At 41.1% G+C, this 26,989-nt stretch overlaps 1 protein-coding gene and 1 long non-coding RNA gene across 2 annotated transcripts in view; both read left to right on the forward strand.

Annotated features, from left to right (window-relative positions):
* Positions 1 to 24,068, forward strand: part of LOC308096879 (SOSS complex subunit B2-like) — a 378,668-nt gene extending 354,600 nt beyond the window's left edge. The window contains exon 2 of the mRNA XM_080444379.1: positions 23,202 to 24,068. Within this exon, the coding sequence (XP_080300505.1) occupies positions 23,250 to 23,930 (681 nt within the window). The 5' untranslated portion in view covers positions 23,202 to 23,249 and the 3' untranslated portion in view covers positions 23,931 to 24,068. The remainder of the gene's footprint in view (positions 1 to 23,201) is intronic.
* On the forward strand, positions 7,309 to 11,386 carry LOC308097141. The gene is made up of 3 exons (XR_013934187.1): positions 7,309 to 7,418; positions 8,931 to 9,025; positions 10,635 to 11,386. It is a non-coding gene; the product is annotated as an uncharacterized lncRNA (long non-coding RNA).
* Positions 24,069 to 26,989: the final 2,921 nt, after the last annotated feature.

The raw sequence follows: 26,989 nt of genomic DNA on the forward strand, positions 1-26,989 counted from the left end.
TTTGATTATTATTACAAAACATACATTAACCACTTCAGCCCTATATACATTTCGGCCATTTGAAAATAGCAGATCTACAAGCTCTTGAGCTTGTAGATCTGCTATTTTCAAAATATTTTTATACATTTGAAAACTTGAAATGGGACATTTTGCATAACGAGTACTTTTACTTTTGGTACTTTAAGTACATTTTGATGCCAATACTTCTGTACTTTTACTCAAGTACATTTTGAATTGCAGACTTTTACTTAACAGAGCACTACATTGCAGTATTGATACTTTTACTAAGTAAAACATTTGAGTGCTTTTTCCACCACTGAAAGTGCTGAAGAAAAATAAGCCAGCATTGTTGGGGAGAAGACAGTTGAATAAAAATGGTGTTATTAGTGTTTAGAGAAGTTGTTAAAAACACATTTATGGGGAATGGTTGTGAAAAATATACCTGAGTGTGTAGTTGAACTACAAGTCAATCTACAAGCTTGTAGATCTGCTATTTTCACCGAATGTTGCGGCCCATAGGTTACTGATCTTTGGTGTCATTTATTTTAAGGCTGCCTGGATAGGCTGGTACAACAAGATCACCAGCTGGAGATGGTCACTGGCCGATGAACACTTCTACAAAGATGCAGAGGAACACAAGTTCAGCAAGTGGGCTAATGGTGAACCAAACAGTCATCTTTGTGCCGCCATGAATCATAATGGTCATTGGAAAGCCAGAGTCTGTGCAGAGCTGCGCTATGCAATCTGCTTCAACCACACAGGTGAGATGTGTTTTTTATCTCCACCAGGCCGTAACTGCCGGAGGCGGTGATTATGTTTTCACCCCTGTCCGTGTCTGTCTGTCTGTCTGTCTGTCTGCAGCTAATATTGGGCAGTGCTGGACCGATCCGTGTGAAACACTCTCTCTTGAGCTATAGGTCGTACAGTCAAAATGTTTTGTCCCTGGATTCCTTGGATCACATGACACAACTCTCTCTATATATAGAGCACACTCATTTCCGCCTGACTAGATTTTCAGCCATTTTGCGTCATGATCTCTGTTGTCATGATCAAGACATCTGACACGATCAAGATGTGTCTGTCCGATTTTTTCATATGCCATTTCAATTGTGTACAATTGGCTTTTGCGGTAGAGGCCATTTTGCAAATCATGAACACAGTAGGCCTATCTGATCTGCCCCACATTTTAAGCACACATTGAGGGACCTCTAAACAACGCAGAGCCAAAAGAGATTTCACTTCCACCCATTGGGGGCTCCACAAATGCTACAAATGAATAGAATCACGACTTTTACCACCAAATTCGCCACACATTTTGACTAGTTTTGACAAGCAGCTAGTTATTATTACGGGGCCAGGCTGCCAGCATGGCCCTGTTTTGTTATTGGCATTATTTAAGGGGCCAGGCTGCCAGCATGGCTCCGTTTTGATATTGGCATTATTTTTCTTCTCCTTCTTCTGCCACTTTTCGCAGTTCTGGCTGAACCGTGCTGTCGCTTTTTACGAAACTCGACCATATGGTAGATGGTCATGAAAAACTATCACGAAATAACTATCACGAAATAACTTTCACCCTCTGACTTTTGACCTCTGACCTTTAGATCTCCCACCATTTTGAATTATATGAAAAACTGTCATTGGCTCTTAAAAGCTTCATTCTTTCACTTTCAAAATCCGCCACTAACGTTTTGTCGGCAGAGGTCCAAAGTTCATGTGTTAAAGGGACATTTTGCCGATTTTGCAACTATATCTTCTTTTAATGAAGTTTAGGACTCAAGAAACAAGATCCTGGTTTTTTTTGGTGTATAATCTGTGTTTTTAGATATCTAATAATCTTCGAAGATTTCGTGACGTTATTTACGTCACGAAAAATTGGTCTCATTCCTTTCCACACTACATGTTGTCTCGACACGTCTCAGTCAGACCAGCTCCAAAGACAGCCCCAAGGGGTGTCCGTAAAAATTATGTTCAACCTTCTTTCCCCACTCGGCCGCTCCCATTAGCTGCGGCCAGCGGGCAACCCCCCTTGCAGAGTGAGGCATTATTTTACCTGAGTTATCTTCTGATAGTTGTACTTGAATGTTGACATGAAATAATAATCCTGTTTAGTGTTTCATAAGTGTTCCTAAGACCTCTCGGAGAATCGTCTTCACAGATCTTACCTCTCTCTCCCATGAGCCTCCAAAGTGAGGGGAGGCGGGGTGATTGAATACAAAGTTGACTTGTTGAGCGGCCATTTTCGCTCTAAGTTCTGGTTTCATATGTTCATAGGCCTCTCGTAGCTCCCTGTTCCCTGCGATGAGGTTCGTGCCTCGGTCGGACCGGAGCTCGTTGGGTTTCTCCCTACGGGCTATGAATCGGCGGAGTGTCATGTTTGTGGGTGGTATACCTACTGCATCGGTGGGGTCTGTACCCTGTGAGTCTATAAGGGCTCTCTGCGTTGTTAATCGTGGTAGTTCTGGGGGCCTTCTCTTGACTCGTGGGCCCCCCACCCCACCATTATCACTCCTGTTTGTTTTATGGCATCAGGGAGGATGAAGAGGCACTGCTGCGAAGTCAGGCGTTGATGTCGGAACGGGCTTCGCCCAGCCTGGCTTGATTGCGAGGCTATAGCTATCGCTTTTGGTCCTGTATAGGGGACTAATTGCATTGACTCCTCTTGTGGTAACTTCAAGGAATCTTCGTGTCCGAGGACGAGCTGTAGGTTGATGTCATTTGTTGTTGGAGGGGGGTCTCCTACTGGTGGGTCTGCTCCTCCCTGCACCGTCTGTGTAGCAGATGGTGCAGTTGGAGGGGGGTCTCCTTCTGGTAAGCTTTTAGTCAAGGAGTTAACATTGGAAAGGCCGACGGAAGGATTTTTGACATGGATTCACATCCGGCCTCTCCTTCTCAGAGACTCCTTGGATGATCCCAAAGTTTCGTTAGAGCGCCCCACGTGGGCCCCACGTATTAAAACAAATTGGTCAAAAAACGTTTATGGCACATGACGCATGGATTCTCAAAAACGGGGCACACAATGTGTTAATACAAACTTCATTTAAATTGCATTGCACACAACATGATTGTATCAATTAATGCATGTGCAACTGTTAAAGGTAACATGAAATGCTTCTTTGAGAGAGTATGTTTTTGCAATGTATGACATACTTCATTGTGAAAATAGCCGATCTACAATCTCACAACTTTTCAGATAGCAACGTTTTGTGAGCTTGTAGATCGGCTACTTTCACTAGTTTTTGTTCCGAGGAGACAAAAAATATCTTTATTGGTAAATGGTTTGTGAACCAGTGATCTAGAGTAGTTCGGGACACAGAGGCTTGGTTCATAATGGACGAAAATAGTTATAAATATCAACAGACACTATCAGGGAGGCCATATATCTAGCTCAATGAAAAGAGAGGCAGCCTTTGAGTCCGTAGGTCGCTGGTTCGATCCCTGTCCCCGACAATGTATTGAGGTGATACTGATTTGGCATTATTAGGTTTACACATAGTGTTTCTTGAGGATATAGGCTTAGGTGTTGGGTTAGTGAGGGTTTAAAATGCTCATGTTAATTGCATGGTCTTCTTTCTCTCATGTTCAGTCTTCTATGTTTCTATGGCTTATTGTGCGTATTACATATCATTGCTTCTTTCTTTTTTCTCTCTGCATTCCCTGGCCCCGCTTATCGCTGCTTGCAGTATATTCTGTTTCTTCTGTTTCTGCCACTTTTCGCAGTTCTGGCTTAACCGTGCATATGCTTTTTACGAAACTCGGCCATATGGTAGATGGTCATGAAAAACTATCAAGAAATAAATCTCACACTCATTCGTCAAAGGGTGGCGCTAATAGCACTCAATTGAAAATGCCAACTTTGAACAAGTACAACTCATGCCCTGTTTGACCTACAGCCATGAAACTTTGATACACATATGCGTCTCCTCATGCTGAACAACTTTCGTGCTCTGACTTTTGCTATTTGCGTGAAACGGTATCATCTGTCTCATCTCCTTTTTCACTAGATCAGGTCTGTTGGTCCAATGGCTTCTCGCTAAAGCGTCTGCCTGACTACCGCAGGGTCGCCAGTTGAAGCCTCGCTTCATGCAGACTTCATTTATTTATCAATGAATACATGTGCAATTGTTAAAGATAACCTGAAATGATATACTTATTTGAGAGTATGTTTTTTCAACGTATGACATACTTCATTGTGAAAATAGCCGATCTACAATCTCACAACTTTTCAGATAGCAACGTGTTTCTGAGCTTGTAGATCGGCTACTTTCACCAGTTTTGGTTCCGAGGAGACGTACAATTTCTCCATTGGTAAATGGTTTGTGAGTGAAAAGGTTTATGATCTTCAACAGACAACATCAGCCTGGACAAAGCTATAGCATTATAGGTAGTGTTGCAGCCTGTGGGGGAGCGGCCTGAAAAAAAAAACGTGTTTCACTGTTTTAATCCAGCAGCCCTGGAAAGCATCCCAGCCCAAACATTAACGTAACTAATAATTGGGGCGCGTGACCCGGAAATGACCATAATAATCCTAAAACGGGAGCAAAAAATATATATATATATATATTATTTTTTTGGGTGGCCCACCGGCCCAGCGGCCCACCGGGCATATGACCGGTATGCCAAATGCCCAGTCCGCCCCTGAATAGGGCCACTAGAGCGGTAACAGTAAATCTCCGCCCATTCACTTCTATGGAGTTTCTCTCCCAGTGCATAGTCCTGTTACGGCCCTTTACCTGGCTCAAACACCAAGGACCAGAACATAAAAGGACAAAAATTAGGTCTCACTTGCATTGCTTTTATTTCAAATTCAAAGAAATAATACGTCAAGTGTTTTTATTTGCATACCAAAACTGAGACTTAAGGTAGGGTAAGTGATTTGCTTTGGTTAAAATAAGTGTTAAATAGCTCTATATTCTGATAGTACTCATTGCTATAGAGTGTTTACTCATTGCTATAGAGTGTTTGTTCAGTATTAGGAGTCTCCTTGTCTCTCCACCTCTTTATTAAACAGAAAATGCATTTTCGTTTCAGTTTCAGTTTAATTTCCAATTTTATCCAACCAGGACAGAGAACTCAATCAGGATACAGATTAAACAAGTGAAATTGGAAGTGATGACACTAAGAAATGAGCAGACAAAATTGGAACTGGAACACTATACAAATTAAGCTTAAAAATTGGTACTTTCTCCTGATTGGCTGAGATTTTGACACCTACCGAAAAATGTATTTTCTGTTTATTAAAGAGCTGGAGAGACAGGAAGACATCTGTTACTGAAAAAACACTCTATAGCAATGATTACTATCAGAATATAGTATTTTAACCTTTTAACAAAATACTTTTTGTTTTAACCAAAAAATACCACTTACCCTACCTTTAACTTTAAATCCTAACCGTTAGGATTTAAAGTTAAGTCTCAGTTTTGGTATACCAAACAAAGAAGTGATGGGCTGGCCAAACTCAAAAGTGGGGAGTCTGGTGAGCCAAGCACTACTGCATGTGCCTGTCATCTCACAAGACTTCCATAAACTACCAAAACATACAAAAATACTAACCAGTAACGATAAAACATGGCAAACAATACCCATAAGAACTGAACTAAAGAAAGACAAACTAGCTAAGGGATCAAAACAACTGGTTTTCTCTGCTGGGTAGATAACTGAGAGCTGGCTACAGCTCCTCTTTATAGTGTTAGGCCCTAATCACACATGAGGCACAGCTGAGAAGGGGAGGGGCAGCCAGAGCACTCCCAGGTGAGTGACATGCGAGTGTCTAGCCAAGACCAGGACAGGAGGAGAGCAGGGCAGGATAGACACGAAACAAAGACAAAGAAACATTAGTGAACAAATAATAGTTGTATTGCTGTAGACCAGGCGTGGGCAACTTTGATGATTGAGAGGGCTGCTATATTTCCACACTCACTCCAGAAGGCCACATTACATCTGTACATAATGTACATTATCTCTGTAATTTAACTTTTTTCGTAAATGAATGCCGTACTTCGCCATTCTATGTCACCCAAAAAGTAGCAAAATAGTCTACAAGCTCAAAACACATTGCACTGCAATTTTTGCTATTTTTGAATTAGAATCCTGAAAAGTAACATCTTTGTTTAATTTCTAATGCATTTAGTTATACTTATGTTAACTTTATGAACTTAAATACAAATACATTGGACATAAAAAAGACAATAGAATTTTAATACTAGTCATTAAGCTATTAATAAAGCGTGTCATGATTGCATGTTTGGAATTGTAACAGCTAAAATCAATAATATATCAGTATCAGTAAAAAAAAATTACCTGTGGACCGCATTAAGTGAAGGTGGGGGCCGCATGTGGCCCCCGGGCCGCCAGTTGCCCATGTATGCTGTAGTGTAGACTGAGGTGTGCACATGTGCAAGCACATAACACTCCCCTTTTCACCATTTTTTTTACCATCTGTGTTTGTTGACGGTGACGTTAATCGGCCACCATGACTGTAGCGCTTCACTTCTCCCGTTCGGTTCTGGGGGCTTGGGCAGGTCAGGTAACTATCCCAAAATGCACTGTGATCAAATGGGGGTGGGGGTTCAGAAGTGGGTGGCTGGGAGTTTCCATTCCATAGGTTACATAAATCCTCATTTTACTTGAGTACCAATACAAATGTATTGGCATCAAAATGACTGTACTTACTGTACCAAAGTAAAACATGCTCAAATTTGTAAGAATGTTAAACTTGTCCAAAAATAGCCAATCTACAAGATGTGAGCTTGTAGCTTGGCTATTTTCGAGAAGCTGAAGTATAAAATGGGACCTTAAGGTAGGGTAAGTGATATTTTTTGGAATAAGACAAAACAAATGTGTTAAAAGGTTAAAACTCTATATTCTGATAGTAATCATTGCTATAGAGTGCTTGTTCAGTCACAGGGGTCTCCCTGTCCTTAACACTAAGGATTTTACAGTGTAGATTTGGGTCCCACGTCCCAACATTTATCAAACGGCGGTCCGTATGAAACGGGAGATCCTTGAAATGAAAAAATATATAACTGCCATAATGTGTTCATTCTATACAGGAACTCACTGTAGTTTACTTTCAGATCCGAAAAATAAATACATCATCGTAACAAAGCTACTGACATGGTCCGAGGCTCAGAGGGAGTGCAGGGAGAAACACACAGACCTGGCCAGTGTGAGAAACCAGGCTGAGCACCAGGAGATCCACAAGACCATATCTTCCAGCGAGGCCAGGGCTTGCTGGATCGGTCTGTACCGACACTCCTGGAAGTGGTCCGATGGGAGCAGCTCCTCATTCAGGTACTGGAAGGAAGGGGAACCAAGTGGTGCAGGTCTAGGAGAGACGTGTGCTGCCATCGAGTTTGCCAGTGGGTCCAAATGGGCAGACAGGAGGTGTGGAAACAAAGCTTTCTTCATCTGCTACAGTGGTAAGTGATAACTGATAACCCACGGTTACTTTGGCTATAAAGTGCTGCAGTTCAGTGCCGGCCAAAGGTTTATGAAGGCCCTACGTAAATGAATATTCTTCTGGACTGTATATGAGGCTCTCTGGTTCATTCGAAAACTACTCCCAATACCCTGCCAGCAATTTGACACCAATAGAAATATATTTATATTAATAACAAATTACATTACATCTAAAGGTAGGCTGGTAATGTGTTATTAGTGTGGTTGCCCTAACAGGGCAACCAGACTATAGTAATCCTCGCACTTTATTATTATTATATGGAGATAAACTTTATTTTGGACCGCATCTCCTCCCACAGTTTTTATCCCCCAATGTCGTGCCATATGTCAAAATGACCGTCTTGACCGGGAATCGTGCGCTTGTATTTTGCTAAGAGATTGGTTAAATAGTTTAATTGATATTGATTTATTAGTGCATTAAATTTCCCCATCCGCTTTAATGGAAAAGTGAAAAAACTCAAATTCAATATTTTTTTCTCAGAAACCGTAAGAGCTAGAATTACCAGATTTGGAGGGGAGGTTTATAATTTAGTCCGAAATTATTGAAAAAATAATTACACTAATCGGCCACATGGTGGCGCTATAACAGCCCCCTTTACGTTTTGGCCTATAACTCTTGAACCGTAGGTCGTAAAATCAAAATGTATTTTTCCCTAGATTCCTTGGGTCATGACGCATCTCCCCATATAGGCCTTGCGTCAGGATAGATTTCCCGCCATTTTGAATTTTCTTCAAAACACACTTTTAGCTCCTCCTCCCACATATTTTGGTCAAATTTCACAAAAATCGGTACACATGATCTCTGGACCCATGCAATAATCTGGACCGAAACAGAATTTTGATAGTCCATACCGTTCGTCCGTAAATGGCTTCCAAAGTTAGCGGAAGGGGCCCGTTTTACAAAAAAGGCCACAAATCACGAACGAAACGTCCAGTCAATCCTAAATTTGAATCACATGTCAAGGGTGGTTTATTCAACAAATACCCAAAAGCATTTCCACTTTAATCCATAGGGGGCGCCACAAATGCTCAAAATGTAACCGTTTGATGCAAAAACCTTATGTTGGGGGGATCAATCCTCTCAAAATGAAACGCAAGTGATCTCAGGAGTTATGTGACAATGCAATTGGCGCAGCCTCCGACGGTATTCCTCCCAGCGTATTCCTCGAGTCCCGGCGGCAGCGACCCGCGACTCGCGTCGGCGCAACCACACTCTGCAATTGCCCTGAATTGCGACGCGTCTAGTCTTTACTTAATATTCATTTTTAATGTTCAGAATCAGCCAGATGAGATGAGTGAGGGCAAAGGTATATGAATGTTAATGTTATGTTGTTATCCTTCAGTTTTGGCCAAGATAAATAAAGAACATTATAAAAATATATATTTTTTTAATTTCACTTCATTATACTGTGAAAAATATTGATTACTATCTGAAATCTAATCAATGAAACAAACATTGTTTCTTTTCAAAGTTGTGGTGAAGAAACAAGTGTTGAGAGTGAAACTGGCCATAAACTCCTCCCTGGATATGAACGACCCTGCAGTAGCGGACGCCATTTTGGAGCAGGTATGATTAACTGTATTATTAATTAAAGGAGCACTTCACCCACTTTCAGCCTCATGTTCATATAATTGGTCCTGACTAATGCTCATTATAAGATGGAACCATTTCTTAAAAAAAAAAAAAAAAGTTTGGCCTTTTCTGCCTTTATTTGATAGTATACAGTAGTAGACTGACAGGAAATGGAGAGAGAGAGAGCGATGGGGAGTGACACGCAGCAAAGGTTGTCGGGATCGGATACGCCAGCTGCCCGGGCCAAGATCGAACCATTTCTGTCTACTCACTCTGTGTCTCAGAGGAGGGCTGTGGACAGTTCAGAAGTTCTGCCTACCAATGACATCATTGATAGGCAGTTTTGATCATTTCAAATACAAATTCAAACTTGCTTGAATCATTTATTAATGAGAAAACATTGGCTTCTATTTCTGCGTGCCAACTTTCCAGTAAGAGAAAGGCTGCTGTAGTTTCTAAAAGCTTGGAATCCCCATTGATTATGTCATTGGTACAAAGCACTATAGGCAGGTTTCTGAACTGTCCATAGCCCTCTTCTGAGACAGAGTGAGTAGACCGAAATGGTGCCATCTCATAATGAGCATTAGTGAGGACCAATTATTTGAAGATGAGGTGGAAATGGGTGGGAAAGTTTTTTTTAATATACAGATTTAGAGTAGCCAAAAAAAACGTACCCCCTTTTTCTCCCCAATTTAGTCGTTATACCAATTGATTCCCCCCCCACACACATGTCTGTGTTGTCACCTGCTGTTGTATCCTACTGACTCACCTGCCAATGAGGAGCCCCCACCGGGAGGACGTAGAGCCTTCGTCCTACTCCTCCCGCCCAACACTCCCTGCTGACAGATGCCGCCGCAGCCCGTAGGAAGGAATACATGCAATGACCAATATTACCCTCCTCCCCTCCCGGCTTCCTTCCCCCGAACACGGGCCAATTGTATTGCTATAGACACCAGACAGAGCCATGGCTGCACCATGGTGGTTTTGAACCCACAACCTCCGTGGTGGTGGGCAGGGACTTTACCACTGTGCATACCCGCGCGCCCTGTGAAGTGGTCCTTTAAATAATAATTATGCTTTCATGTACTGTATACCTTTGCGACTCATTATTATATGCATGCATGTTGAACAATTTACATATTCTGGTTTGCTGAGCTGTTCAATGGTGTCAGCAGATGATAATTCTACTGCATAAGCCTCAATGTCTGCTGTCCATGCCAGGACCAGGACCAATAATGTAGACAAACCCAACATTATTCTATACAGAGGGATGGTCTTCCTGCTGGACCTTAGGCCTGCTGCTCCTCCAAACGGTGCACATGGTGGACTATGCATGGCAGAGGCGTCCTCTTCCCTAAGCCAGGCCTAAGCCTGACCGCATACCAAAGTCCACCGGGTACGTCCTCGGGATTCCATACACTTTCCCGGCACTCTGCAACCAGCTCTGTGTATTTTGCCATCTTTCTTTCGTAGGCAGCTTCCATTGGCAGTTGGCAGTTCGATCAACAGAGCTGACTTCACGGACAATATTGTTACATTGTTATAATAACGTATGATAACTGATGACCAGACACTGCTCATCATTCTGCTTTGTGTGTCTCAGTTGAAGCAGAACATGAAGGACCACCAGGGGGCGCCAGCAGACATCAAAGTGAGGTGGGTGGAGCAGGCTGATGGAAGGATCTTCCACAAGGAAGACAAGAAGAAGAGGGAGAAGAAGAAATGGGAGAGGAAGCCTAGGCTAACAAAGAGGGAGCTTTAAACCCACTTAAAGGAGCATTTCACCCATTTTCAACCTTATCTTTGTATAATTGATCCACTAATGTTCATTATAACCATTTCCATCTACTCACTTTGTGTCATATTGGTGGGCTGGATGTGGACAGTGCAGAATCCTGCCCATCAATGATATTATCGATGGGGATTCCAAGCTAACAGAAACTATAGCCTTTTCTCTTCCTGAAAAGTTTGAATGCTGAAATAGAGGAAATTTCTCTTGCATAATAAAAAAAAAAAGGTGGAAATCTTGTTTTTAAATACCAAACCTGCCTACCGGTTTCTGAACTGTCCATCCCACGCCCAGTTAGCCCATATGCAGACCATGTGGGCCAGGCGAAGGCTTGCCCACTTCCATCCCACGGCCAGTTAGCCCATATGCAGATCATTTGGGCCCAGCAAGGGCTTGCCCAGTTCAAGCCCACGCCCAGTTAGCCCATATGCAGACCATGTGGGACCCTCAGAATTTGCCCAGTTAAAGCCCATGCCCACTTAGTACCCAAGTAGCCCACATTGAAACCATAAGGGTCCCACGTGGGCGTGCTGGCTGGGAGCCCTCCTCTGAGACACAGAGTGAGTAGACGGAAATGGTGCCATCTTATAATGAATATATAATGATATATAATATATAATGATATATAATGAATGATATATTAGTGAGGACCAATTATATGAAGATAGGATGAAAATGGGTGAAGTGCTCCTTTGAGGGTTCATCTGCCATAGCCATATCACTAAATTCAGCCTCCTTATGAAAAAGGGTCTGGATGCAATAGAAATCCTTGCTCCATTTTGTAGAATTCGATGAGAAGAGAGAGGATAGAGGTAGAGTGAGAGCAATGGGAAAGAGATGAACAGGTTGAATAAAGCAATTAAACATAAGTACATACAGATAGCTTGTGTGAAAGCAGATATATACATGCTATTTAGAACCTTGGCATCATATGCAAGAGTGTAGGATCTAAATGCAACAACGTGTGTAACCACTTTAAACATTATTTCATACTTTGACTCAGGGGCGGATTAACCCTTCGTGGTGCCCGGTGCTTGGACCCAGTTCGGTGCCCCCCGGGAGCGTTTTGTCAACCGGGGGGGGGGCGCGAAAAAAAAAGACGCTTCACCATAGCGTGGCACTCGGTGCCGTGCTATGAGCTTGTATATCTGCTGTTTTTGAATAGCCTAAAGTATAACATAATGGTTAAAGTGGTTAAAATCTAAAATGACAGATGCTTTCCCGGTCTTAATGGGTTGTTTGTGTTTAGATTGAACAGAGTTGCAGCACCCTCTAGTGTCTCTATAATGAAGCAGCTGAGCTGTGGAACAGGAGCATATATGAGCTCTGGGAATCATAGGTGATGAAGTCATGATATATATGATTGATTGAAATGGCTTAGAACCTGTCGAGGTAATCACACATTACGTTTTAGTCTGACAGGAAATAATTAAAGGGATAGGTCTCCCAAAAAGTACTTATTTTCTATCAATTACACATCCCATGAAGCCTTGAATTCATGGAGATCTTTTCATGTTAGTCACATTCCTAAGCCAATGATTTGATGACTGGCGAAAAGATGCTAATGTCTCCGGTAGGAGACTCAAAGTTTCCTACCTGAGCCGCCGCCGGTCATCAAATTGGCTTAGGAATGCGACAAGTCTCCATGGGGTGTGTAATTGATAGAAAAAAATGTCATTTTGGGGGTGAACTATCCCTTTAAGATTGAAAAACAAAATACAATATATTTGTATATCATTTTATGCCCATGTGATAAATGCATCAACTTGATGAGTCAACTGTCCTAAATGCTTCTTCAATAACCAGATATTGAATGTTCTGTGATACACATGGATGGACTTGTATCCTCATACAGGACACAAGACAAAGGAGTGAAATTGGAAGTGATGAAACTAATAAATGAGGTGATAAATGATCTCTGTGGTGTTCTCTCTCCTGATTGGATAACATTTGTATCCCACCTGAAAAGGGTGGGTTTAGGGCAGGGGTGTCGAACTCATTTTGGGGTGCGGCCCACATTAGTCAAAAGGTGACTTGATGTGGGCCGCAACCAGTTGCGGACGCACATGCACACTCACACGCATTCAGTTTACAGTATTCCGTTTATACAGCATGGTTTTTCAGTCTGTTGTCTCAGTCACTGCTACTAACCCCAGTATATCACTTTTTAAAAATATATTATGAAGAAGAATAGCTACTTTAATTATAGACATTAAAAACAAACAATGCAATTTGTAAGGAGCCCCAATAAACCATTTTAAGTAGAATAATTCAATTTGAAGTTAAACAATGGGACCTCTGGGACCCCCTAAACTTTAGGGGGTCAGAGGTGCCAGGTATGATTCCAGCCCACAGCAATGTGTCGAAGTGTCCCTGAGCAAGGCACTTAACCCCTAACTGCTCCCCCCTCAGCGCTCCTCTGTGGGCAGCACTCAGCTGGGTGAATATATGATAGGTATAAGAATATATATATAATATGTTTACTAAAGAGCTGGATAGACAGGGAGACGGTGACCCCTGTTACTGAACAGACTCTTTTGTAAAACTATATTGTCATACAATTCAAATCGAAGGTTAAACCCAATTGGGTTTAACCTGTCTCATATTTTCCTGTGAGAAACTCTTTCCTCTATTCCCATCCAGTGAAGATATGCAGCCATGTTGTCAATCAAACCTTTAGCATAAACCTCCAGGGGTTGAATGTAACTGCTAATCAAGTGTTAAAATGGGTTTAAAATTACTGGTGCAACTGGTGAGACATGACCTTTGACACAATCTAAATGCCTGAATAGAAGAGCAGGGAGACAAAATACAGCCACCCCAATTATATAAGTTCTATATTAACAAACACAGATTTTATTCAACAAAAAAAAAGGTTACAAGAGCCTCTTTAATTAAACCATTTAAACATTCTAGCAATTCCTGTGTAACAAAAAACTGGTATAAGGAGGGATAAATGATAAAAGTGTTGATCCTTCTGATTGCCTTCAGAACTGTGACCTCAAACACAGTTCAAACTCATTTGAACTCATCCAAATGAGAACATAGCCTTCTTTGGTTATAAACAAACCTCTACTAGACTGGATGTGTCTTCAGGAGTGGATTTGAACCACATGACTCGATTTGATTTGATTAGCTGGTTGCCATAGCAACCAGTCTTACTGGAGTCCACATACAACAAAACATACATGCAAATACTGTCCAAAAACATGACTTGCAAATTACTAAAACTCAGTAGGGGGACAAAAGTACAGGGGGCAAAAGTAACACGCTCAATAACTCTGATTAGAAATAAGCTAGAGGGGTGAGACTTCTTGTGCACATGCTCAGTAGGGTCCTCTCTCTGTCTATGGAAGGATAGAATGATCATTTCATCTCAGCAGAAGTTTTCAACAAAAAACTGATTTTGAGGTGTAAATGTACATTTTTGAGTATAAAGTATTTTCCTTCTACTGTCTAAAGATAAGATGTCAGCTAATTTAAACTTAGATGAATTGTATCTCTATGTTATTGGTCACAAATTAACGTCAGCAGCCTATGCTAGTATAGGTGTTTCTAACTAGAATATGGGATTTTATCATGGTTGCCCCATCGGGGGCAATTGTAACACAATGACCGGGGTCAAATGTGTTTTCAATGCAAGCAGATATTTTGTCTGGGATTACATACTTTTATGTTAGTAAATGAACATATTTCACTAAATGTCATTACATTTCAAAGTAAAAATACATTTGAATAAAAAATAGACATAGCCTACATTTGAAAAAACAAAATTGAAAAATAAAATATTTTTAATAAAAATACAAAATAATTATAATTATGTATATAAAACAGTCGTAAGTAAAAATGTTAAATGATAAAAAAATACATATTACTTAGTGATGTGCTTTTATTTGAGGTAAAGTGTGTTAATACGACTTATTTTTACAGTGTTACAATTGCCCCCAACCACTGTTACAACTGCCCCCGTCACAGGGGCAATTGTAACACTGTGACTCATTGCATTCAAATTAATATTTTAGTCTTGTCCTTATTAGTGAAAGCTTAAAAAAAAAGTATTATTAATTAGGGCACATATATATGTTTCTTATAGCAAAAGATGACTAGGATATTTCAAGTAGTCTGTGAATTATGAAGGCAAATACAAAAAGAGTTACTTTTGTCCCCGGTCTCCCTACTCAACATTCAATAATAAACCAACTTACACCAGTGGTGTAAAGTAACTAAGTACATTTACTCAAGTACTGTACAATTTAGAGGTACTTTTTACTGTAGTGGAGTATTTCCAATTTTCTGTACTTTTACTTCTACTCCACTACATCTCAGAGGCAAATATTGTACTTTTACTCCAATGCAATTATTTGAAAACTTTAGTTAGTTACTTAGATTTTGATTATTATTACAAAACATACATTACCCACTTCAGCCCTATATACATTACGGCCATTTGAGAATAGCCAATCTACAACTGAACTTGTAGATCTGCTATTTTCAAATAATTTTTTATACATTTTATACATTTGAAAAGTTGTGAAATGGGACATACTGCATAATGAGTATACTGTCTTCTTTGGTACTTTAAGTACATTTCGATACCGATACTTTTGTACTTTTACTCAAGTACATTTTGAATTCTGGACTTTTACTTGTAACAGAGTATATCATTCATCCATTTCCCCCCAAGCTGAAATCAGCACTGACAATGACCGTACATAAAACAGAAACTAGCTGATCTGCAAACTCAATAACATGTCACAATGCTTGCAGATCTGCTATATTCACAGAATGCCAGAGAAGGGTTAAAGTGATTCATGAAAATCCCTTTGCAGTCAGTCGTGACTCGCAGGCCTGCAGCACTTTGAATGTTTTGTATGAAAGATATAGGGGATTATAGGCTATAGAACAAATAATTAAGTAGGAAAATACCCAAATAAATACATGACACTAATGGTCTATACAACTTAAAGCTTAGTGCTGAGCCTGTCTGACTACAGTCACATGAGAGGAGTTCTGTAGAATGAAGACACAAGCTCTGTTGGGTGCTGTGACCATAACAGGTAAGTGCTGCTAGTCTCCTATATGACTGTTAATATGAATGTTAATATGACTGTTAATATGACTGTTGATATATCTGTTAATATGAATGCTAATATGATGGAAATATGAATGTTGACCTGCTAATATTTCTGCTGTTCTATCATGAACCAAACCATATCTGCTGTGCCGGTGTTAGTGTTTTTTAGTTTTTTTTAGTTTTTTTTTACCCTTGAATTGAACTGAATTCAATGGGACATTTTCAGATGTGCGGACAATAGGGGTGAAAAAGTAAAATTTCAATTCAAAGATCAATCAAAATGTTTCGGTGAATTGATAAAGTAATCGATAGAATAATTGCAAATCAAACAATGGATCGTTGCGGTGGTATAGCAGACAATAACATGTGTATTGTATTGTATTGTGTTCTATCCTACAGGGCTGTGGACCCTGTCCTTATGTGTCACTCATCAGTACCATTTTATATATGACAAAATGACCTGGACAGATGCTCAGCAGTACTGCAGGGACAAGTTCACAGACTTGGCTACTGTACACACCCTGGAGGACGTCAACACACTGAGGACTTAAACAAAATTGATCATGGAGGAAAGGTAGAAATACAAACATTTAAATTGAGTGCAAGTGCAAAAGTATTGGCATCAAACTAAAAGTACTCAAAATAACAGATCTACAAGCTTTCATTGTGAGCTTGTGCTGTAGGTCAGCTGTTTTTTTATATACATTTTATAAGTGTAAAATATGGCGTAGTTGGTTCATGTACTTAATAATAATATAATTCTACAAAGTCACTTGTAGTTAAAGTTTTCAAATAATTGTAGTGGAGTAAAAAGCCTCTCAGATGTAGTAGAGTAGAAGTATAAATATTCCAAAAATGGAAACACTCAAGTAAAGTAAAAGTACCTCACAATTGTACATAAGTACAGTACTTGAGTAAAGTGCGAGTCTGACTGTATATATGCAATTAATCATTCAATTGTGTTTTGGGTATTGATTAAAAAACAAATACATTTCTGTTTACCTTTTAGACTTTGATTCCACAGGCAGATATGACAAATAACGTAATATAAAAGGCCGATTATTGAAATATACAAAGCAATGACTTACAATGACAGGTAGGCTACTAATAAATAATGCACTATGGCCATAAGAGGCCCTATCCTTAAAGGTTTCATGACGTTCAGTTTTACCACACATTAAAAGTCTTTGTCATGGTCCTTCAAACGTGTATAGAAAGTTTTAACAAAAAATTCCACTCCATTGATCCATGGCAGGTGTTTTTCTCTCACATTTCTAAAGCCTTTTCAACTGCAATGAAAAAAGAAATCTTTGCCTGCGGGTGTCGCTGGTGAGGGATTTTGCCTGTCAATCATCGCCTCTGCTCCGCCCCCCCCCCCAAAGGAAAGGAAAGGGTGAGTGGAGGGGCGAGGAGGAGAGTGGGCGGGATTAATCGGCTGTGACCTCACTGCCGAAGGGCCAAGCTCAGATTACTTTTCAGCCTAATTATTCAGAAAACCCCAGACCACAGAAAATCCACTGAATGTTCAAAGTTTTTTGGATGTAATTGAGGTCATAAACCCCCCCAAAAAACTAAAACAAATAAAAAAGTGAAAATTAATGTCATAGAACCTTTAAAGATGGTAGGCTACAGGTTGTTTTTGGTTAAAATGAAAAGTTTTTTATAAAAAACGTAAAGCTCAATCATTGCTATAGAGAATGTTCCCCTTCTAATAGTGTGTGCACATTTTTTGTTTCATCATTTCTAATTTCAATTGTCTGTCCTTTATCCTGTATGAGTTCTCTCCTGCTTGGATGAAATTGGTATCCCGACTTGGAAATATTTTCTATTACGAGCTGGAGAGATGGGAAGACCCCCGTTACTGAACAAACACTATATTGTAATAAAGAGCTACCTATTTTAACGAAACAATAATCATCTTTAATATTCTTTTTACTTTCAATTTTTTTTTTAAAGAGTGAGTGCCGTGCTACGGGCTTGTACATTTTAACTCAAATATTTGCTTCTGGGGGATTTTACAAATGTCTTCCATGTCAAGGACCCCGAAAATGCTGTATTTGGCCGCGGACCCCCCATCTCAAAATATTTAGTTCCAGGGACCCCCAAGAAGCAAATATTTGAGTTACAAATGTTCTCTTTAAAAAATGAATATATTCTAATATTCGCACAAATGTTCAAGAAATCTTAAAATGACACAGATGGCGATCCCCGGTCTTAATGGGTTAAAGAAGAAAATAGCCCATCACAAGGCAGGGCAAATGTATTTGTTTATCAGCACATTTCAACAACAAGGCAAGTCAAAGTGCTTTACATAAAACAAGCATTAAGACATCAAGCCTCTGAGCATGATAAACAAAACAGGATATTTGAATACAACAAAAGTAAAACATTCAAAACAGTAGAAATAAGATAAATTAAAGCTGCAAGAAGCGATGACCGGGCCCTCGCACCTCTGTCCACGTGAGGGGCAAATATCTACCAATCAGAGGCAGGAAGCAGAGCTAAGTAACTCTGATGAAGGACAAGGATTTTCAACCGAGTCCAGCGAGGCGACTCATGACTCTGTACGACAATCTGTTCAAAAGTTATGGCAAAACATAGAAACTATGATATATCGACCAATCAGAATAGGGGTTGGGGCTATGAAGGACAAGGACTCTCAACCAAATCAAGTGAAGTCTATTCAACAAACAGTTCGAAAGTTATAGCAAAAAATAGGAACTATCAAATATCGACTAATCAGAAGTAAAACCAATGAAGGACAAGCAATTTAAACCGAGTCCAATGAGGCCCCTTAGTGGCTACGACAAGCAGGTCAAAAGTTATGGCAGAAATTTGAATTTTCAAATATCGACCAATCAGAAAAGGGGGTGGAGCAAAGTTACACCGAGGTCAAGGGAGGTGAGTGGAAAAGTGGTCCACTACCTCAGGAGGTCAAAGGGGGTGAGTGGAAAAATGGTCCACTACCTCAGGAGGTCAAGGGAGGTGAGTGGAAAAGTGGTCACTACCTCAGGAGGTCAAAGGGGGTGAGTGGAAAGTGGTCCACTACCTCAGGAGGTCAAGGGAGGTGAGTGGAAAAGTGGTCCACTACCTCAGGAGGTCAAGGGAGGTGAGTGGAAAGTGGTCCACTACCTAAGGAGGTCAAGGGAGGTGAGTGGAAAAGTGGTCCACTACCTCAGGAGGTCAAGGGGGTCAGTGGAAAAATGGTCCACTACCTCAGCCTGATGGCCAGAAAGTTCCACCTACTGAGCACACTGCTACTCCACCTACTGAGCACACTGCTGCTCCACCTTCTGGTACAAGAGCCTACAGTTAGACAAGTGAATCTGAGAATGCCAGAGCTTCATGGGGCGGCGGCCGACCCCAGGTACAGCGTCATTTAGAACATGGAAGGCACTTTCAAGAGGATATATTATCCAAACTTTATAAAAAGGAACTTACCCGAATGTCCTCAGGGGGCAGCGACGGGTCAAACATGCAGAGCAGACAAAAAGGGTGGCACAGCCAAATCCTGGCGGCATATGCAAGGAAATGTTTTCGGATTTTTACGTATTTCCACCGGAAATCCGTGGGGCGGCTGTAGAAAACATTCAGGGCATATTTGCCAGCACTAGTATGGAGATCCCCATAGATGGAGACAATCGAACTGCAAAGTCGTCATAGAGACCTAAACGTGCCATATAGTAGAGCGGTTGTGAGCTTGAACTCCCGTTTTTGAGCAAATCGTGCACTTTTTGTAAGAAGCGTGAAACTTTCAGCATAGTTAGTATATGCCATAATGTTCATTTTCAGGAGGGGAGGGAAGTCAGATTTGACCTCTGAGGACCGTGAGAGGTCAAATCCAAAATGGCCGCTAGTCCAACTTAAGTTTGGAACCAAACACAAAGTATCATTTCCAACTAAATAGGGGATGCCTTTTCATTTGGTGATACTTTCAAGGAAATGCATTTAGGTCGAGGTCAAGGTAAAAATGTGCCCAAAAAAATTGTGCAATGATTTCCTCAGAATCAACAAATGGCAGTGTAACAAACATGGGTGTCTTATATAGGCGACACCAACAATGCACATCTGGAGGGGTTTAGACAATTAATTAATTAACATTCCTCTAGCAACCAATGGAAGTGGAGTCGTCTGTTCTCCTGATTCTCCTGATTCTCCTGATTCTCCTGCTGATTCAAACTTGGCCTGCCTTGCCCCATGTTCACAAGAGGAGGCTGACACTTGTGTGCTTCTGCATGTGCAGATACTGTGCTAAAGGGGTGTAAGAAGGTGACCATACGTACTGTTCATACTGATGTGGTAGTACTGTCTTTGGCTTCATTCCGATGAGCTGTGGGTTGCCTTCGGTGTTTGATCAAGCTTTCGGTACATAGCTGTTGTAGCATGAAATGGTTGCCACAATGACTCCAAAACAGTGTCTGACTCTCCCAGTCTTTCACGCTTTCACCGGGTGTGACACTGTATCTGCATTCGCTGGCAGAGGAAAGGAGACTGCCTGGGAAACTTGAAGGTCATTCCCAGAGGTGAACGAGGCTTTCAGTGAACTCCTACACATGCCAAGTTAGGTCAGTGAAGGATCAATGGCCCCGATTCATAAAGGGATTTACGACCATATTTTGTACGTACCGGCATTTAGGACAAAGCCTACACCTGCAGTCGGATTCATAAAAGTTTTTTGTTCTGTGTTTTGTGCGTCAGGTGCGCACATTCTCAGGTCAGCCCCGAGGCTGTCTTACCAGGGCTGAAATGTGCGTATGTCTTTAGAATGCTTTATTCTTCATGCCAAAATCAATTACAACAGTGGCAAACCTCAAATAAAATATATATGTGCCCAACATTTGTCAACACATAATATATATAAAATTAAAAATAAATGTCAAACGATGTATTGCTTGTAGCCTATGCATAATATAGACATGATGTAGATTCCATCGCTTTTTATTTATTTTCTAGGCTATGAGTCGCATTTAGAACTGAATTATAGGTCCCTCAGTGTGTTTGCTGTGTCACGTAATAATGAAATATGCCTTAATGAAACTGCGGAGGGACTGACGCACCTCTGTCCGTGCTGCGGTATTAATTTATAGGCTTACAGGCGTTCCACTTGTATGCTGGATTTCATCATCTTTTTACCTTGGTAAAGGTGCGCAATGTTCATTAGAAAAGGCTTATATATATCCTTTCCACGTTTTATTAGCCTTTTATTTGGTAATGGGGTTAAACCTTGTAAACTTATTTATTCTCATTACACATGAGAGCATTTATTACGTGATCCGCTTCCAGACAGAACAGTAAGTTGTCAAGGCGATGCGAAGCCGCATCTGTTATCTTTAGACGAGGCGGAGTTGAACTTCAAACTTTCATCAGCGTTGCCAGATGTTGTGAGAGAAATAAGCAACCAGGTCTAGGAAAACAAGCCCAAAAGAAGCAACTGGCACTTAGGCCATTATAAGCACTTTAATTAAACCGTTGTGAGCTTGTAGATCTGCTATATTTAAAAAAAATCTTGCAATAAAATGTGCAATATTTGGAAGATTTTTTAAACATTCTAACAACACAAATCTGCCTCCAGCTGGCACAAAACATTTTCAGATGGGGCTTATAGGGATAAATTAGCCTACATATTAACTTGGGGGTCCATGTCATAAAAATATTTGAGAACCACCGGTTAAAACAATTGAACAATTGTGAAGCAAGCCCAAATAACCAACTACACTTTAGAAACAAGCCCAAAAAACCGCGGTCCCCACAGCTACCAATATTTACAAGCAACTTTACAGAAAAATAAGCCCAAATTCGCTTATAATAAGCGGACATGGCAACGCTGTTTAGCACGGTTCAGCATGGTGACGTTAAAGTTGGATGCTGTTGGACGCAGCCTTCCAGAGTAATCATCACACCTGGTCATACGCACTGGTTGTACGCACGTCTCTGTGATATACGAACCCCTTTGGGAATTGCACGTCCGTTTGTGACTACCAAAATACGACCTCCATTTACGAACTTTATTTACCCCATATTTACGACCCTCGTTATGAATCGGGGCCAATGTTCCTGCTAGAGCGATTTGTGGTGCTCATGTATGACCGAACCAGTGAGTGCACGGAAGTGAATGATGCCAGGAAACAGCTCTTCACACAGAAGTCAAGAACACTAGAGACATTCCTCCAAACTCAGGCAGCTCTCAAGCAACACATCAAGCACACTTGCTACCAGGCCAACTGTTGGAACCAGGCATTGGTCCTGGAACCAGAGATGCCAGAGCCATCTGACCGGGGCTGGACAAAGGAAACAACTGGGTGGCAACCATTTTGGACCACTCTCTCTGAAGCATCAAAATCGTGCCATGAATTAATCCGCTGTCGCTGCACGAAAGGGTGTACTGGACGATGCAAGCTGCACTCAGATGTACTGCACTGTGCCTCTGTTCTAGAGACTGTTACATTTTGATAATTAACATTATAACTTTTTTGGTCTTTTTTTTCTCTCCATCCTCTCCACAGATGTGACTATAAAGAAGCCCTGAACATTCATTATTGTCCTTTACTATTAATATAGTATTAAAATAGACTACCACCATGGGTTTATTCTGTTAATTTGTTTTGTATTGTTCCTATTGTCACAAAATGGAAGTAAAGTTTCACTATATAGTATAATCCAGTGTCCAAGCTAAAACATACTTATTACTATGTAACTTTGAGCTTGATTTAATGTATGTCCTTGGGTTCTGGCAATCTCCAAAGAATCATCAAATGCATGAGCAACCCCAAGTTAGTTGTAAAGAATGCCTTAAATGTGGACTGGCGGCCATCTTGGATTTGACCTTTCAGAGGTCAAATCTGACTTCCCTCCCCTTCTGAAAATGTATGTTATGGTATTTACTAACTATGCTGAAAGTTTCACGCTTCTTACACAAAGTGCACGATCGTATTGCTATTCCGCTCTACTAATATGTACGGAGTCTGACATCAGCGAACCCTTCCCAGAAACTCCATGTATAGACATAACCATCACGTCCAGGACTGACGTCATGGTCCCATATTTGGGCATAACTGACATAGGCAGCTCCATATATGGAGACGTCTGACACTATCTGACATCACCATATTGATGTCAGGACCGCAAGACAGCAGTATAAGAGAGGCTCGACACGCCTCGGTAGTTCAGTTGCAGAGCGATCCAGAGAGACGTTAACTACCTACAGAGAGAGAAGCATCTAAGAGAATCCAGTAATAGTCGGTTAACACAGCCTGAAGCATATTATCATAGTGGCCTTCGGATCTGGTAACGAATCAGCCGATCGAGAGTTTTAAAGCTTTTGTCTTATTTATTTTACATTTTAGAATATTGTAACGATGTCAAACCCCACAACAACAACAACAACAACCGAGGCGGCCCTGTTCTTGATCAAGGATGTGAAGCCCGGATCGAAGAACTTGAACATCGAATTCATCGTGTTGGAGATAGGGCGAGTGACTAAAACGAAGGATGGCCATGAGGTGCGTTCCTGCAAGGTGGCAGACAAAAGCGGGAGCATCGCCATCTCCGTGTGGGACGAGCTTGGCAGTCTCATCCAGGCAGGGGACATTATCCGGCTGACAAGAGGGTATGCATCCATTTGGAAGGGCTGTCTGACCCTTTACACTGGGAGAGGTGGAGACCTGCAGAAGATAGGCGAGTTCTGCATGGTGTATTCAGAAGTGCCAAACTTCAGTGAACCAAACCCAGAGCTGCTAAACCAGTCCAATCAGCAAAACAAATCTGGTAAACCAGACCAGAATAGGGGAAACTCTCCGCCTCAGAATTCAGGTACACCTGCCCCACCAGGTAACGGTGCCATGCAACCATTTGCCAACAGCAACAACGCCCCGCCTGGTGCACCCCGTGACTCCACCTTTGGGGGTGTAGGGCGACCCAATGGTCGGTCGCCTGGCAACGGTGCACCCCCAGTAACTGCTACTGGACCTCCTACAACAGCAACTAAACCCTCGGTTACCATTAGCAACGGCAGGGACCCACGTCGTGCCAAAAGATAAAATTGGGTTTTGGGGGGGTGGTCATGTGGAGAATCTACTTCTCCCATTTATTCCTCCCTTCCTTTTTGTAGCCCTTCAGCCCTCACTACTTTCACAGCCAAAACCGGCTTTCACAACAATTAAATAAATGATAGGCTTCTAAAAAAAATAAAAAAAAATAAAAAAGAGAGCGAAAAAGAAACTGGTCAGTTTTGTTAAGAATAACCATTGTATTCTGATACTGTTTTTGTTTCATGGTGTTTTGCCTGTCAAGAGAATACAAAATGGAGGCAAGTCAGATCTACTGTCCTGGTGCGATGAGAAATCACTTGATGTTAAACACGCATTAATACTTGGTGAGGTGGATGTTGGGGTATCTGATGAGGACATTTACAAGGTTTTGGATGCTGTCAGGGTCGTATTAAAATAAAGGGGTGTTGTTTAGACACAACAAGTAAAACACAGCTCATTTTAGTTGAGGCCGCACGTGATTTGACACAAATCAAGCTACCCGAGCAGGTAGCTCTTGCAGATGAGTTAGGTCCCTGGCCCGTCCATGTTGTAGAACCCCAGTCAGTGCCCGCCCCCACTGAGGAAGAAGAGTTTCAGTCAAAACTGATGGCATTTCTGACAAATGAATGGAAGACCTTAGATGAGGTTAAGGGTCTGTTCACTCCCACTACCCCCATGCCCAATGCCCTTGATTTGAACACCCAGTTAGTGAATGCAATATCCTCTCTGGTTCAGAAGTGTCAAGTTTCCCCTGCAGAGATACAGAGCTACCGCAAGCTGCGGTTGTTCTCTGGCATGAAGCCTACTCCGAATGGAGAAGAAGAATACGAGGTCTGGGCTGAGCAGACCACTCATATGCTTGGGGAGTCGGGTGATGATGAAGTGTGATTTTTGGGCGGTGAAACCGCCCCTATATGTGAGGTTTGGACATCAACATTCGATTGCACCCCCCCAACCCTGCGCTGTGATTGGCCACAATTGTACCCCCCTAACCCTGCACCGTGATTGGCCAATCACAGTCTATTCAGGACTGTGATTGGCTAGTGAAACATGACACATGTGCATAGCCCTATAAATAGGACTATGCACTTAAAAAAAACACATTTATGTTTTTTTTTAAGTTAGGGGTGTACAATGGTTGGTCCACAATATTACTTTTCTCTAAGTGAACATCCATCACTGTGATGACCACTGTGACCACACCGCCCAATTCACACTGGGTGTGAATTTTTATTTTTGGGCGGTGAAACCGCCCCTATAAGTGAGATTTGGAAAAATGTACAATTATCCTGCGCTGTGATTGGCCAATCACAGTCTATTCAGGACTGTGATTGGCCAGTGTCACATGACACATGTGTATAGCCCTGTATAAGAAACCATAACTTGAAAAAAACCATAAATTTGTTTTTTTCAAGTTATGGTTCCGTCCATCATAAAGAGTGTTTCAATAAATGTCTTTATTTTTTGTACATGATTGGTTGACTCCATTCAGTATTGTGATTAGCTAGCAAGACACCGCCCACTTCACACAGGGTGTGATTTTTTTTTCATTTTTGAAATATTTGAAAATCTCCACCTACATAAACATTTCATAGTGGGTTCCAGGGGGTCCCCAGCAAAATGAGGAACAGTTTAAAGGGTCTACACCATGAAAATCACTTTTTTCTTGTTTTTTTGTATTTTTTGGGGTCCCCAGTGTCTCTTATACCCCAAAAAATGTTTTTTTTTTAAATTCAGTCATTCCTTCTCATTTCATGGATTTCCAGAATGGGCGTGTCTGAACAGGCGATCTCAGAATGGAAATGTTTATGATGTCATAAACATTAATGATGGCAAACCCAATGTTAAATGAAAAGTGCCCGAATTGCTCCGAAACTTTTTCTACCCCCCCTAAGTGGGGGTCTACGAACAAATACTTCGGGCTCGGATTTTGGCTCCGCCCCCCGGAAGTGGGTGAAACAGGCACCTCAAACACTTGGTGGAATTGTTCAAAAATGTTCAAAGTGTTTTTTTTTCGATTTTGTATTTTTCTTAGATGCTTCTTTTTATGCAGAATTTTTCCATTTTTTTTTTTTTTTAATATATTTTTTTAATATTTCTTTTTATTAACAGACAGAATTGCTCAGTAGCCCCCCCCTGCACAAGAGGACGTTTTGGTATTGCAGCTGAAAGTGCTGTATAAGCCAGAGACAATTGACTTGGGATGAGTATATCTGAGTGATGATTTAGGCTCAAACCTTTTGAAAAAGGTTTGAGGGACATACACCATATGATATTAAATATCAAATATTTTTTTTAAATTCATGGTGTAGCTCCTTTAACCACTTTAACCCTATTTCATACTTATATTTTCGAAACATTTTGAAAGAATGTTGAACAATTGTGGGAAAATCTTGTATTTGCACAAATCTTATCTTTATAGGGGTCCCTGGCACAAAATCCTATCAGACGGGGATCCGTGGTCAAATACATATGAATGTCTGGGTTCTTGACATGAAAATGTTTGAGAACAAACAAAATTTAAAAAAATGCTTGTAATAACTAATATAATCTGCCAAATTCAACACAAATATGGGGGGAAATATACTGCCACCAAAATGTGGAATGCCCTGCCAACAGCCACAACATACTTCTTGATTCCCGAGCCAAATTTAAATCTAACCTAAAAACATAAAATTCTCAAAATCCAATTGGACTTGTTCCAAATGGACAAAATCCAATTGTAATGAAAATAAATTACATTACAGACAGGTAGCTACTGGGACGTAAGTCGGGGCTTGATCAAACCCGGCTGGATCACCTGGGCGAGGGTGTATGTTACGAGACCCGAAACACCCTATGACCCCAGGCTACAACACTGATGATACGTCCCAGGTGCATCCATGTGATGTTTTTTTATTCTTTATATTCTATTTATAGTGGCTCATAGGAATAGACATACATGACAAATGGGAATAGTCTGGTGACCATCGGAGAGACCTTGGAATGTACGTCAGGAATGTAGACGGCACCCAGGAGCAGTATGGGTTGACGCCCCAGCCTGTGTCTTCCGTGAGGAAGAAGCCCCA

The sequence above is a fragment of the Gymnoscopelus braueri genome (assembly GCF_963280865.1).
Source record: "Gymnoscopelus braueri genome assembly, chromosome: 12".
NCBI classification, from domain to species: domain Eukaryota; kingdom Metazoa; phylum Chordata; class Actinopteri; order Myctophiformes; family Myctophidae; genus Gymnoscopelus; species Gymnoscopelus braueri.